Genomic DNA, 16,281 nt, shown 5'->3' on the forward strand with positions numbered 1-16,281 from the left:
TGTCCCTGGATCTCCGAGCTTGCCTTGCCCCCTTGGACATCCGCCTCTCGCTCAACACTCCTGGTAACACTAAGTGAATCGCTACACATAGTCACACCGGACACATATTTGGATTAAGTTCACACTTCATTTCATATTGTATATTATAATAAATAGAGCTAAAACTACGTCCTTGCATCTGTGCCGTCTTCTTCCCCCGCTGTGCCGTAACATTAATAGATATATGTTTGTAGTACACCCCTAATCTAAAATAATAAAAGTTCTTGAAATAATATAAAAATACAAAGTAGCGAAGCAATTTTATTGGTACATGGTGTAATGATAAGTGTGACCAGTAGATGGCAGTCAAACATAAGAGATATGTGGTAAGAGGTATGACGGCAATATCACTCAAGTAAACAACACAAACACTTTAAACGTTCCATTGAAAATATAGAACATTACACACGGCGCTCAAAAATCTATCAAAATGTTTTAGTAGGACTTTGGTAAGCTATGAAGCCACACCACTTGGTGGATTGTCGGCGCATTAAACAGGAGTATTATTATGGTGTGTGTGGTGGCGACTTGTCCAGGGTGTACCCCGCCTTCCGCCCGATTGTAGCTGAGATAGGCTCCAGCGCCCCCCGCGACCCCAAAGGGAATAAGCGGTAGAAAATGGATGGATGGATGTGTATAAGGTTTCGCAATATTATGCAAAAGCAACTTTTCTTACCGTCTGGTACCTGCTGATCTGTATTTGGGATCTGCATAAATCCTGAAAATTTGCTCGTGTCCGCCTTTGTAGTCTGTACCGCCACCGTAGTCGATAAGCTTCTTCTTTTTCCTTTATCTTCTTGTTATGTGACATTCATCCTCTGTTTCTAATATAAAGTAGTGTAAAGTTCTTACTTATATCTGCCATGAAAGCGCTAAAACATACCGGTATAGTGAGTTTTCATTATTCACCCAAGGAACTTTGGTTATTAGAGTTCCGGTCGGACGGTTTTTCACGGGACACATTTCTTGTGTTGTTGTTTCCGGATGAGGAGATACTGCTCCGTTATTGATTGAAGTAAAGTGTGAATGTCATTAAAACAGTTAGCGCCATCTTTTGACACTTCTTCCACTCCCGTCCTTGCACACTACACCGCTACAACAAAGATAACGGGGAGGAGACGCGGTCGAAGGTGAGCCACGTAAATAAGAGCGCCCACGAAACGCCGCATCCGGAAGCGACTGTCAGAAAGCGGCTTGAAGATGATGTGTAAAACATCATCTATGTATAATTCTAACAAGAGACAAAAACTTCTTTGTTGAATAATTTTGCTTCATTCAAACAATTGAATACAATAAAGTAGCCACAAAAATATCAATATGTCACCTGCGTCATTCAATTTTGCGGATATACAATCCATTCTAAAAAACAAAATCTATACCAAAGAAGTGCTATTTTATTGTACTAGGAAGCTACTTATTTAGCATTTGTAGTGAAGCTAGCTAAAACACCAGCATGCTGTTACTTCGGTAGAATCCATCAAGCTAGCTTTAGCACACCCTGCACCATGGAACCGATTCCGTCAAAAACTTCATGGATGGGCGCGTCGCACATGAAGGCACAGGTGGTGACCAGCTTGTTCTTCTGGTCCACGTGACTCTGGCCTACAGCTGCGCTCACGTGCTTGCAGCCCAGCTGGTTGATGGCGGCGGCCGTCTCCGTGGTGTTGGGGTACCTAAAGGCGAGAGAACAGCGGCTCGAGTCAGGTTTTAGTCACGTGCTTGGTTAAAGTCAATCCGAAGGGATTCTACGGACTTGTCGTGGTTCTCCAGGCCAACGGTGACCTCACAACCGGGGAACACTTTGGCGGCCAGGACGGGCGAGATGCAGCAGAGGCCGATGGGTTTGCCCTCGCCGCGGAACGCCTGCAGCACGGCCTTGACCTCAGCATTCACGGAGCAGTCCTTGCCCTTTACCGCCCACGTGCAGAGGTTCTTGGCTGCCCCGAAACCGCCTGGGAAAATATCAGCTGACCAGTTAAAAGCAGTTTTCTCAAACAAGTGTATCTAAAAAATGAAAAAGGACTCAAAACCCAAACTGCAAATGCTAATCTGAACTAGGGATGTCCCGATCCGATATTTGGATCGGATCGGCCGCCGATATTTGCCAAAAATTGCGTATCGGCAAGGCATGGGAAAATGCCGATCCAGATCCAGTTTAAAAAGAAACTCCGGTCCGTGTTTCCCAACGCACCGATTTAAATAATACATTCCACTTTTCTGTTGCTCCCTAATTTCCGTTCCGCATTTTCCAGCACACCTTCAACACATCCACAGGTCTGTGAATTCTCACACAGTTGCTTTTAGCTGCTGGCATTACACGGCAGGCTCTTCTCACTCTTTCCTGTCTCCCTCTCACAGACAGCAAGCGCACCTTCTTACACACGTCACATACTGTCACGTCATACGTCACATACGTATACCGTATTTTCCGCACTATTAGCCGCACCTAAAAACCACAAATTTACTCAAAAGCTGACAGTGCGGCTTATAACCCGGTGCGCTTTATATATGGATTAATATTAAGATTCATTTTCATAAAGTTTCGGTCTCGCAACTACGGTAAACAGCCGCCATCTTTTTTCCCCGTAGAAGAGGAAGCGCTTCTTCTTCTACGCAAGCAACCGCCAAGGTAAGCACCCGCCCCCATAGAAGAGGAAGCGCTTCTTCTTCTACTGTAAGCAACCACCCGCCCCCGTAGAAGAAGAAGAAGCGCGCGGATATTACGTTTCATTTCCTTTGTGTGTTTACATCTGTAAAGACCACAAAATGGCTCCTACTAAGCGACAGGTTTCCGGTTCATGAAAAGACGCAATCTCTCCATCCGCACACGGACTACTATTTCACAGCAACTGCCTAAAGACTTTCAAGAAAAGCTGGCTACTTTCCGTGCATATTGTAAAAACAAGATAGCTGAAAAAAAGATCCGGCCAGAGAACATTATCAACATGGACGAGGTTCCACTGACTTTTGATATTCCTGTGAACCGCACTGTGGATACAACGGGAGCACGTACGGTGAATATTCGCACCACAGGGAATGAGAAGTCATCCTTCACTGTGGTTCTAGCTTGCCATGCTAATGGCCAGAAACTTCCACCCATGGTGATATTCAAAAGGAAGACCTTGCCAAAAGAGACCTTTCCAGCCGGCGTCATCATAAAAGCTAACTCGAAGGGATGGATGAAGAAAAGATGAGCGAGTGGTTAAGGGAAGTTTACGCGAAGAGGCCGGGTGGCTTTTTTCACGCAGCTCCGTCCATGTTGATATACGACTCCATGCGCGCCCACATCACGCTGGTTTTTAATATATTATTAAAGTTTGACTGACCTATCTGACTGTTTTTTTGACATTCCTTTAGCGCAGTTAGATGCGGCTTATAACACGGGGCGGCTTATAGGTGGACAAAGTTTTGAAATATGCCATTCATTGAAGGCGCGGCTTATAACCCAGGGCGGCTTATGGTGCGGAAAATACGGTACGTCCTCCCCGAGCAGAGAGGTAGCAGCATGGCTAACGTTAGCTGTGATGCTAGCGCAGCCGTGCGAGCAACGCTCCCTCTAAGATGCTCGCCTGTGCAATTGCGCACTGTTTAAGCGTCCTCTGCGCATAGCAAATCTATGCCACGCACAAAATCAAATAAAAAAAATAAGCGCATAACAATTTTCGACACACGGACACGACAGAGAAAACAGTTTTCGTCATCATCGTTCAAATATTGTGACGTCTGTCGAGACGCTTATCTCCATTCGGTGCCACACGTCCACACCATCAAAATGCCGAGGCAAAAATTTCCACATCAACACCGTATGAAAAAATTAGTGATTTTTTTTTATTGTGATTTCCTTCTCTGCATGAAAGTTTAAAAGTAGCATATATTAATGCAGTATGAAGAAGAATGTTTTAATGTAGACATGCAAGCCTTGAAAGAAAATGTTGAAAATCAAGACTACATTTCCTGCAAATGGGTGCATTTCTACCCTATATTTTAACTTTAGATTTATTCTCATATCAAACTCTTTTGGCTGTCTTTTTGACACTTACATCCACACCCTGGATTATAAATAATGTAAATAATTCAATGTGATTATCTTGTGTGATGACTGTATTATGATGATAGTATATATCTGATAGTATATATCTGTATCATGAATCAATTTAAGTGGACCCCGACTTAAACAAGTGTAAAAACTTATTGGGGTGTTACCATTTAGTGGTCAATTGTACGGAATATGTACTTCACTGTGCAACCTACTAATAAAAGTCTCAATCAATCAATCAAAACACATAGAATCATCATACTGCTGTGATTATATGCATCAAGTGTTCATTCAAGGCTAAGGCAAAATATCAAGATATATATTGTGTATCGCAATATGGCCTTAAAATATCTCAATATTAAAAAAAGGCCATATCGCCCAGCCCTAGTTCAATGATGTCATGTATAATTTTGTCTATTTTGTGTTTATCCTTGAATAAACAGGTCAGTTTCTTGTTACCAACCATTGTGTATTATTCAAACTCCCCTAATTCAGCTGGCTAGTTGTTATCAAGAGTACTAAAACCCTTTTTCAACATGATTCTGACAACTAAGTAGGCTAAATAACTTTAAACTTTAATACATGCTCGGATAGGCCAGTATCGGTCAGTATCGGTATCGGTCAGTATCGGTATCGGATCGGAAATGCAAAAACAATATCGGTATCGTATCGGAAGTGCAAAAACCTGGATCGGGACATCCCTAATCTGAACAGTAAGCTTCTATATTTTAGGGTTATTGTTTAACTGTTATTTTAGCCGTTAGTCCGTAAATAAGTAATAAATCAGGTCATTTCTCTCAGCTAAATATAGACAACAATGATAGTAGACACCATAACCTCTCGTTTGAAACCTTAAACCCTAATATAAAACTCTAACCCAAATTTGAAACGCTGACCCAGTTTGTAAGCCTAGTAACCCTGACTTGCAATAGTAATGTTTGTTGGAACCCCAGCTTGAAAACCCAACCCTAGTTTAAAACCCTAAACATAACCCCAAGTTTGCCTTTCTGACTATAAAGGCAAATCTTTTTATTTTCTCATAAATCGACAGTGCGCCTAATGCATACTTGCCAACCTTGAGACCTCCGATTTCGGGCGGTGGGGGGTGGGGGGCGTGGTCGGGGGCGTGGTTAAGATATATATATATAAGAAATACTTGACTTTCAGTGAATTCTAGCTATATATATATATATATATAAATATATAATATATATATATATATATATAAATAAAAGAAATACTTGAATTTCAGTGTTCATTTATTTACACATATACACACACATAACACTTCTCTCCTCATAGTTGAGTTAAGGGTTGAATTGTCCATCCTTGTTCTATTCTCTGTCACTATTTCAGAACACACACATTATACAAATATACATTATAAAATCTATAAGAAGACGGGAGCTCTAATTTGGGAGTCTGAATTAGGATCAGAAGTTCCTATATAAACATTGCGCACTCACGTCGCCTTTTTGTATTGATTACTTCAGCTGTGCACTGGATTCATTCACAAATACAAACTACAACTCACAAACACTTTAGAGTTAGGCTCCACCATCAGAATTTGTACTTAAACTTATAAAGATCACATGGATATTATTCAGTGAGTTGATTCACCAAAACTAACCTGTTATACAGGAAGAAAAAGCACACAGGACGTTTCAATTGTTCACAGACTGGTTGCGCTCATCAGAATGACAATACACTTCCGGTCTGCAGGTGATAGCATTCAATTGGGAAGAAACGCCCTACTGCCCCCTACTGACCAATGTGAATACTGATAAATGTGTAATGACAGCTCCAAAAACGAATTCAAACCACAAAATAAACTAAATAAATCAACACAAAAATGTGACACATTATGGGTGGGTCACATATGCATGTACAGTAGATGGCAGTATTGTCCTGTTTAAAAGTGTCACAACATTGCTGTTTACGGCAGACCAACTGCTTTACGGTAGACGAAAACTTGACTGCTGTTGTTGTGTGTTGTTACCGCGCTGGGAGGACGTTAATGAAACTGCCTAACAATAAACCCACATAAGAAACCAAGAACTCGCCCTCGATCATTAGCTGTTTATATTGTGGGAAAGCGGACGTGTGAACAGGCTGTCAACACGTCACTCAGGTCCGCATGGAGCTGGAGGGGGCGTGGCCTCCAGCTCCGCCTGAATTTCGGGAGATTTTCAGGAGAAAATGTGTCCCGGGAGGTTTTCGGGAGAGGCGCTGAATTTCGGGAGTCACTCCACGCGCTCCGCCCGCGCAGCTACTCGTCGCGGCCTAGCCCTCGCGGCTCTCGCTGCCGGCGACGGCCGGGTATGGGCCCGACGCTCCAGCGCCATCCATTTTCAGGGCTAGTTGATTCGGCAGGTGGGTTGTTACACACTCCTTAGCGGGTTCCGACTTCCATGGCCACCGTCCTGCTGTCTATATCAACCAGGGTGAGCCCCACCCCTTTCGTGAGCGCACTGCGCGCGGAGTGACCCCTGTTACGCGCCCCCGGCAACAGGGGTGGCGGGCAGGTAAGCTGCACGGGCGTAGCGCGCGGAGTGACCCCTGTTACGAGCCCCCGGCCACGGGGGTGGCGGGCAGGTAAGCTGCTTACCTGCTGCGCGTGACGCCGGCCGCGGCGAAGGCGGACGAGGCGGGGTGTCGGTGCGGTGGGCGCGGTGGTGACCCTGGACGTGCGTCAGGTTCTTCTCGCGGATCGCCTCAGCTACGGCTCCCGGTGGGGCCCTCTCGGGGGAAGGGGCCTCGGTCCCGGACCCCGGCGAGGCGTCCCTTCTCCGCTCCGTAAAAGTGTCCATCTCTTTTTTTTTTTTCTTCTGTTGTGGCATATGCTGCAGGTGCCTGCTCGTTTTTCGTATGTGGGTAACAACATTTAACTATGTATATATATTTACCAATTGGTTTAACTGCCACCCGCCTGAATCTATTTAAAATCTAATTTTTTTTTATTTCAACCGCCCGACCCGACCCGTGGATAAAATCTAATTTTTTTTTTATTTCAACCGCCCGATCCGCAGATAATCCGCGGTTGTGTCCGCAAACCGCGCATCTCTAACGTGCGCATTTTCAGCGCATGCATATTAGGTTGCGTTGCGCCAGCTGAGGCTCTTAAACGACCATTGTGTGTGTGTGTGTGTGTGTGTGTGTGTGGACAAGGATAAGGTTAGGTGGGATTTACCCTGGATAACCTTATACGACTTAGTGTATACGGGGCCTTACTCACCTGGGAAGATGATGGCGTCATGGTCTTTGACGCTGAGTTTGGAAAGGTCCTGGATGTCCCCACGGGCCAGCCTGGCGCTCTCCACCAGCACGTTTCTCTTCTCCTGGGAGGGCTCACCTTTCAGGTGGTCCACCACATGCATCTGCTCCATGTTGGGGGCGAACATCTTCACCTACACCAAGGATGAGCAATGGTCAAAATGAGTTGTTCAACAATAATAAAAAAATAACGTTAGAAAAGGAATTTTTACCTTTGCAACCTCATTATACTGTTGGCTAAGTTTTATATTCATAAATGTAAGTTTCTCAATACCCAACCTGTTTCTGTGCCTTTAAAAAACTATTAGAAATGTACTTTAAAACGCTTTCTACCTCTAACAACTACAAAGCTGTGAAAACTATGATGCTGTGCTCCAAATTTGGATTATTTACATAACTTGTGTAAGCCTATGGCTTTATGTTCTACGAGTCGGTGGTGGCGGGCGCCTTCTTGTACGCCGTGGCCTGCTGGGGCAGTGGACTGAGAGCGGGGGGCGCAAACAGACTGGACAAGTTGGTAGAGAAGGCCAGTAACGTGGTGGGAGTGGAGCTAGACTCTCTGGCGGTGGTGTCAGAGAGGAGAAGTCTAGCAAAGCTCCTAGCCATTTTGGACAACACCTCCCACCCACTACACTCCGACCTGGGCGGAGAGAATGAGCACGTTCAGTGGAAGGCTCAGACTCCCAAAATGTTCCTTTTTGACTGTACTTAAATGTATAATATATTTATATTATTCACATGTGAATGATGCTGTATAATAAGACTGTATTTATAGTATTCACATGTGAATAATGCTGTATAATAGACTGTATTTATATTATTCACATGTGAATAATGCTGTATAATACTGTATTTATATTATTCACATGTGAATAATGCTGTATAATAGACTATATTTATATTATTCACATGTGAATAATGCTGTATAATAGACTGTATTTATAGTATTCACATGTGAATAATGCTGTATAATACACTGTATTTATATTATTCACATGTGAATAATGCTGTACAATAGACTGTATTCATGTTATTCACATGTGAATGATGCTGTATAATAGACTGTATTTATATTATTCAAATGTGAATAATGCTGTATAATACACTGTATTTATATTATTCACATGTGAATAATGCTGTATAATAGACTGTATTTATAGTATTCACATGTGAATAATGCTGTATAATACACTGTATTTATATTATTCACATGTGAATAATGCTGTACAATAGACTGTATTCATGTTATTCACATGTGAATGATGCTGTATAATAAGACTGTATTTATATTATTCACATGTGAATAATGCTGTATAATAGACTGTATTTATAGTATTCACATGTGAATAATGCTGCATAATAGACTGTATTTATATTATTCACATGTGAATAATGCTGTATAATAGACTGTATTTATATTATTCACATGTGAATAATGCTGTATAATAGACTGTATTTATATTATTCACATGTGAATAATGCTGTATAATAGACTGTATTTATATTATTCACATGTGAATAATGCTGTATAATGGACTGTATTTATGTTATTCACATGTGAATAATGCTGTATAATAGACTGTATTTATATTATTCACAAGTGAATAATGCTGTATAATAGACTGTATTTATATTATTCACATGTGAATAATGCTGTATAATAGACTGTATTTATATTATTCACATGTGAATAATGCTGTATAATAGACTGTATTTATATTATTCACATGTGAATAATGCTGTATAATAGACTGTATTTATATTATTCACATGTGAATAATGCTGTATAATAGACTATATTTATATTATTCACATGTGAATAATGCTGTATAATAGACTGTATTTATATTATTCACATGTGAATGATGCTGTATAATAGACTGTATTTATGTTATTCACGTGTGAATAATGCTGTATAATAGACTGTATTTATAGTATTCACATGTGAATAATGCTGTATAATAGACTGTATTTATATTATTCACATGTGAATAATGCTGTATAATAGACTGTATTTATATTTTTCACATGTGAATAATGCTGTATAATAGACTGTATTTATATTATTCACATGTGAATAATGCTGTATAATAGACTGTATTTATATTATTCACATGTGAATAATGCTGTATAATAAGACTGTATTTATATTATTCACATGTGAATAATGCTGTATAATAGACTGTATTTATATTATTCACATGTGAATAATGCTATATAATAGACTGTATTTATATTATTCACATGTGAATAATGCTGTATAATAGACTGTATTTATATTATTCACATGTGAATAATGCTGTATAATAGACTGTATTTATAGTATTCACATGTGAATAATGCTGTATAATAGACTGTATTTATAGTATTCACATGTGAATAATGCTGTATAATAGACTGTATTTATATTATTCACATGTGAATGATGCTGTATAATAAGACTGTATTTATATTATTCACATGTGAATAATGCTGTATAATAGACTGTATTTATAGTATTCACATGTGAATAATGCTGTATAATAATACTGTATTTATATTATTCACATGTGAATAATGCTGTATAATAAGACTGTATTTATATTATTCACATGTGAATAATGCTGTATAATAGACTGTATTTATATTATTCACATGTGAATAATGCTGTATAATAGACTATTTATATTATTCACATGTGAATAATGCTGTATAATAGACTGTATTTATATTATTCACATGTGAATAATGCTGTATAATAGACTGTATTTATATTATTCACATGTGAATAATGCTGTATAATAGACTGTATTTATATTATTCACATGTGAATAATGCTGTATAATAGACTATTTATATTATTCACATGTGAATAATGCTGTATAATAGACTGTATTTATATTATTCACATGTGAATAATGCTGTATAATAGACTGTATTTATATTATTTACATGTGAATAATGCTGTATAATAGACTGTATTAATGTTATTCACATGTGAATAATGCTGTATAATAGACTGTATTAATATTATTCACATGTAAAAAATACCGAAGTGTTTATTGTCTATTGTGAGCGAACTGTGGTGCTGAATTACCCCCAGGGATCAATAAAGTACTTTCTATTCTATTCTACACACATATATGTATTTTGTAAGGGTGTAACGGTACGTGTATTTGTATTGAACCGTTTCGGTATGGGGTTTCGGTTCGGTCCGGAGGTGTACCGAACAAGTTTCCACACGGACATATTAAGTAGCGTAACGCACGTTGTGTAAACAATGCACACCGAGGCACAACACACGGCATGCTAGCAGCTAACGGGGCTAGGATAGACTGACCATACGTCCTCTTTTCACCGGACATGTCCTCTTTTGCGGAGCTGTCAGGGCGGAGTTTCTTAAATGCCTCAAATGTCCGGCATTTTGAGTTAGGGTTGCGTGTATTTTCAATGTACGTTCAGGGTTAAGAAGGGGTTAAAAACAAAACAAACAGCAGCATTGGTGAGGGAGGGGCAGAGACAGAGAGAGAGAGAGAGAGTTATGATAAACGCGCATGCGTCGCCAGGCTCTGCTTTTTAATCCATAGATTTATCAAATTTAATTTTTTATTATCTATAGCAGGGGTGTCAAAAGTGTGCCCCGGAGGCCATTTGCGGCCCACAGCTAATGTTTTAAAGGCCCACGGCACATTCTAAAAATACTATTAAAATAAACAAAAAGATAACAAAAGTGAAATGAAAAAGCTTATAAGGTTAAATGTAATTTAGAAAAAGTTGCATTGTTGACTAATAAAACAAAGCTGGGGTTTTTTTTTTCTTTCAAACTGTCATTGCTCAAAACATAATATTGAATCAAAATCAATGTTATTATGAATTATTGACCTATCCAAGGTTCCCATTACTTTACATCAAATATTACACTAAGAAAAATATTATTGGTGGAAGATGTTGCAAATTTGGTAAATAAATAACCAAAAAATGCATATTTTGTTGTTTTCTTACTGTACCGAAAATGAACCGAACCGTGACCTCTAAACCGAGGTACGTACCGAACCGAAATTTTTGTGTACCGTTACACTCAGGGGCGTCACTGGCTTTTAAGGACAGGGGGGGCTTAGCCCCCAGGAGATGCACAGGACGCAAGCGAACGTAGCGCACGAGCACAAAACTTCACAAACGGCTAACAAAGACTTAGAAATTATTCATTGTTATTATTATTATTCAAAAAAATGCACGGGACGAAATGAAATGCTCCCCGGGACGATGGCTTTTAACCATTTGTTTTACTTTTACTTTTTATGTATTTATTCATTTTACATTTCATATTATATTTATATTATTGGTTTTTCCTCCCACTGAAAATCCTATGAAATGTTTAACAAGCCATCCTATAATAATACAACAGCTATTAATGCTACAATACAATAAAACAAATATATTTAATGATGTTTTTTTCATTATTTTAACAATAGGCTAATGTATATTACTTTATATAGATTCTACAAGAGTGATGTGGGCATTTTCTATATGAACAAGTTCAAGGACCGCAAGCAAGTCGCAGAGAAAATGCGGACTGGATTTTGAGTGATGTGGGCATTTTCTATATGAACAAGTGGAATGGATTGGATACCGACACACTAAAGGGGCTCTCTACCTTACGCTATGAAGTGAGGGGAAACTGAGTGAACAATAATGACAGGTTATATCAGTGGTTCTCAACCTTCCTTCAGTGATGTACCCCCTGTGAATATTTTTATAATTCAAGTACCCCCTAATCAGAGCAAAGCATTTTTGGTTGAAAAAAAAGAGATAAAAAAGTAAAATACAGCACTATGTCATCAGTTTCTGATATATTAAATTGTATAACAGTGCAAAATATTGCTCATTTGTTGTGGTCTTTCTTGAGCTATTTGGAAAAAAATATATAAAAATAACTAAAAACTTGTTGAAAAATAAACAAGTGATTCAATTATAAATAAAGATGTCTACACATAGAAGTAATCATCAACTAAAAGTGCCCTCTTTGGGGATTGTAATAGAGATCCATCTGGATTCATGAACTTAATTCTAAACATTTCTTCACAAAAAAAGAAATCTTTAACATCAATATTTATGGAACATGTCCACAAAAAAATCTATGCATTGTTGCATTTCTTTTCACACTTCTTTTTGACAGACATTTAAAAAAAATCTCACGTACCCCTTGGCATACCTTCAAGGAACCCCAGGGGTACGCGTACCCCCATTTGAGAACCACTGGGTTATATGATTATTTATTTAAACTCATATTCGAGCCACTTTATAATGAATATGTCGGCATGTATTTGTAAAAAAAATAAAATAAAAAATAATAAATATAACACCAAATTATTTAGGGGGGCTTAAGAATATTTTAGGGGGGCTCGAGCCCCCCTAAAATAGGCCTAACAACGCCAATGGTTACACTCCTAGTATTTTGCATTCTTCTTTAGTTGCTTTTTTGAGTTTACAACCCCCTGGCGCTGTTGTGTACTGTTCCTGTACTATTCAAAAAAATGTAATAAAATAAATAAATAACGTTTGAATACAACATGGCCTCACAACACTTATCAGCTAAGGTAATTGGAGAGCAAAATTGAAGTGAAGTGAATTATATTTATATAGCGCTATTCTCTAGTGACTCAAAAGCGCTTTACATAGTGAAAGCCAATATCTAAGTTACATTTAAAGCAATGTGCGTGGCACTGGGAGCAGGTGGGTAAAGCGTCTTGCCCAAGGACACAACGGCAGTGACTAGGATGGCGGAAGCGGGGATTGAACCTGCAACCTTCAAGTTGCTGGCACGGCCGCTCTACCAACCGAGCTATACCGCCCATAACGTTATTATTATTAATAACATTAATAACAATTGCAACCCAAAACGACGTCACTTTCACCTACACTTGCACCTCCTCGGCTCAAATGCACCAAAATGGCGGAGGCTTCGTGGATCTCGCTGCCATCGTTGACACCGCAGCCCGCCAAAACCACGGCTACTTTTTTGCTCATCTGTGCAGAGTAAAACTTCTGATTCCAGGCGTGAGCGGCGGTGCGTGTCAGGAGGTTACGACCACAGACTGGAAGGAGGCTGAGCATGGCTGACTAACTGTCAGGCAGGACAGGAGGAGACATAGACATCTTCTAAGTAGACGCAGCATGGAGCGCTACTGCCTGCTGGCGTGACGAGACGCGGGGCCGCCATCTTGGAGTGGTGATCCGCTCCACTCAGTGCAATTCATTTGGCAGGAGCAATGAATTGTCAGCGCATTTAATTCATCTTAGCTCACTGAATACCACTGATTTTCACGCGCTTTTTTGTCATACGTGTAGCTATGATAAAGGACACATGTTTTGGCGTGTTTTAGTATTCGTAGTTTGCTTAACAGTAATAGAATATTCTTATATGCTATAAGTCAGTGGTTCTCAAATGGGGGTACGCGTACCCCTGGGGGTACTTGAAGGTATGCCAAGGGGTACGTGAGATTTTTTTTAAATATTCTAAAAATAGCAACAATTCAAAAGTCCTTTATAAATATATTTATTGAATAATACTTCAACAAAATATGAATGTAAGTTCATAAACTGAACATCAAATCAAGTAGGCTATTCCATTCATTACAAAGCAACAATGCAATATTCAGTGTCGACAGCTAGATTTTTTGTGGACATGTTCCATAAATATTGATGTTAAAGATTTCTTTTTTTGTGAAGAAATTTTTAGAATGAAGTTCATCAATCCAGATGGATCTCTATTACAATCCCCAAAGAGGGCACTTTAAGTTGTTGATTACTTCTATGTGTAGAAATCTTTATTTATAATTCAATCAATCAATGTTTATTTATATAGCCCTAAATCACAAGTGTCTCAAAGGGCTGCACAAGCCACAACGACATCCTCGGTACAAAGCCCACATAAGGGCAAGGAAAAACTCACCCCAGTGGGACGTCGATGTGAATGACTATGAGAAACCTTGGAGAGGACCGCATATGTGGGTAAACCCCCCCCCCCTCTAGGGAGACCGAATGCAATGGATGTCGAGTGGGTCTAACATAATATTGTGAGAGTCCAGTCCATAGTGGATCCAGCATAACAGTCCACAGTGGGGTCAGCAGGAAACCATCCCGAGCGGAGACGGGTCAGCAGCGCAGAGATGTTCCCAACCGATATACAGGCGAGCGGTCCACCCCGGGTCCCGACCTCGGACAGCCAGCACCCCATCCATGGCCACCGGATCTGTGTGTCTCCCCTTCCACAAGGGATAGGGGGGAGCAGAGGAGAAAAGAAAAGAAACGGCAGATCAACTGGTCTAAAAAAAAAGGGGGGCTATTCAAAGGCTAGAGTATACAAATGAGTTTTGAGATGGGACTTAAATGTTTCTACTGAATCACTTGTTCATTTTTCAACAAGTTTTTAGTTATTTTTATATCTTTTTTTCCAAATAGTTCAAGAAAGACCACTACAAATGAGCAATATTTTGCACTGTTATACAATTTAATAAATCAGAAACTGATGACATAGTGCTGAATTTTACTTCTTTATCTCTTTTTTTTCAACCAAAAATGCTTTGCTCTGATTAGGGGGTACTTGAATTTAAAAAAAATGTTCACAGGGGGTACATCACTGAAAAAAGGTTGAGAACCACTGCTATAAGTGACTAGACGTCCGAGACCAAAACTGGGAATATAATCCCAGACAATGGGGGAAAAAAACGGTCAGCTATTTTTAAATTGAAGAAACAATATGATTAGGTTATATATACATGCATATATCTGACATAAAAATTGGGTTGGAAGGCTAGACTAAATTGAGACTTGTATAATACTGTATACACTGTCCATCTGATTGTCTAGTAGTTAGCTAACATATATTACCTTCCCCCCTACACAATCTGGACTGTGGTCCTAACTTTTACCCCTGTTAGCTTTTACAATCTTTAACTTCATCATTTATTTCAACTTTATGTTGTTCAAGTATGACATTTTTAAATGTAATTAATTTTATTGACAAGCGATTCTATTGTGGTCATACTCTTGTTTGCAAGCGGCTAGGATTTCAGTACTATTGAAGATCTTTGCTCCTTCTCAACTCTGTGCTAATATTCTTTTCACAAAATACAACCAATAATACGTTAATGTTAAATCTTACTTGTGAAAAGTGATCCTCCGATTCCTATTTTCAACAGTCCGCTCATTTGAGCAGGAAAACGCTGAACACCATCTTTGTTTTCTACCTGTCAACTGTCAGTTTAGCATCTTTTGTTTTCTACATGTCAATTGTCAGTTTAGCATCTTTGTTTTCTACATGTCAACTGTCAGATTAGCATCTTTGTTTTCTACATGTCAACTGTCAGATTAGCATCTTTGTTTTCTACCTGTCAACTGTCAGTTTAGCATCTTTGTTTTCTACCTGTCAACTGGCAGTTTAGGCTGCTCGCCGGCTCCTCATCACCACTTCAAGATGGCGGCCGAATTTCCCGCGTCACAGCAGCCAATGCTACGTCTACTTACAAGATGTCTATGGGAGGAGGGTCTTTCTGTCTTCTTCGGTGGTCGCTAATTTGCCATGTTGTGCAACAGCGGCCTTCACTGGCGATAATAAATGTTGCAGTAAAAAATGTGCATTGTTGTTTATGAACATATACATTCTTATGCAATTTGTAATCTAAAAATTTAAAACGAAAACTGGCTATCTGGTAAATATTAGTTTCTGTTTTCGCTATAAACGTTTTTTTTAAGGCGAATCTGCTGTCGGTGCTTTCAAACTCGTGATGTTCAAATCGTCAACAAAACCACGAGACCATACATATTTAAGCAACATTTTAATCTACAATATTAAGGTTTAAGAATAAAACTGCCTATCTGGTAAATATAATTTTTTGTTTTTGTTAATGATCAGACGGTTTATGCAAGCAAATGCTTTTATTCCGACCAGCCTC

The 16,281-nt window shown here is 39.3% G+C and overlaps 2 protein-coding genes across 2 annotated transcripts in view; both read right to left on the reverse strand.

Annotated features, from left to right (window-relative positions):
- The window catches only part of uchl3 (ubiquitin carboxyl-terminal esterase L3 (ubiquitin thiolesterase)), a 111,795-nt gene that overhangs the window by 17,542 nt on the left and 77,972 nt on the right, over window positions 1–16,281 (reverse strand). The window lies entirely within an intron of this gene.
- LOC133613285 (glutamine amidotransferase-like class 1 domain-containing protein 3, mitochondrial) lies at window positions 288–13,476 on the reverse strand. Its single transcript, XM_061970707.2, has 4 exons — window positions 13,247–13,476; window positions 7,311–7,482; window positions 1,793–1,991; window positions 288–1,712 (listed from the first exon to the last, which is right to left on the reverse strand). The coding sequence occupies exons 1-4, from the start codon at window positions 13,439–13,441 to the stop codon at window positions 1,517–1,519; spliced, it is 762 nt and encodes a 253-aa protein (XP_061826691.2). The 5' UTR covers window positions 13,442–13,476; the 3' UTR covers window positions 288–1,516.

This window comes from Nerophis lumbriciformis, linkage group LG13 (genome assembly GCF_033978685.3).
Source record: "Nerophis lumbriciformis linkage group LG13, RoL_Nlum_v2.1, whole genome shotgun sequence".
In the NCBI taxonomy this organism is placed as follows: domain Eukaryota; kingdom Metazoa; phylum Chordata; class Actinopteri; order Syngnathiformes; family Syngnathidae; genus Nerophis; species Nerophis lumbriciformis.

Bases quoted from the DNA above. Each gene is read 5' to 3' on its own strand.
- LOC133613285 (XM_061970707.2), bottom strand. From the start codon at position 13,441: ATGCTCAGCCTCCTTCCAGTCTGTGGTCGTAACCTCCTGACACGCACC. The intron at 1,992-7,310 runs GTGAGTAAGGCC...ATATTTTCCCAG, and splicing joins TGACGCCATCATCTTCCCAG to GCGGTTTCGGGGCAGCCAAG. The intron at 1,713-1,792 runs GTCCGTAGAATC...TCTCGCCTTTAG, and splicing joins GGCCTGGAGAACCACGACAA to GTACCCCAACACCACGGAGA.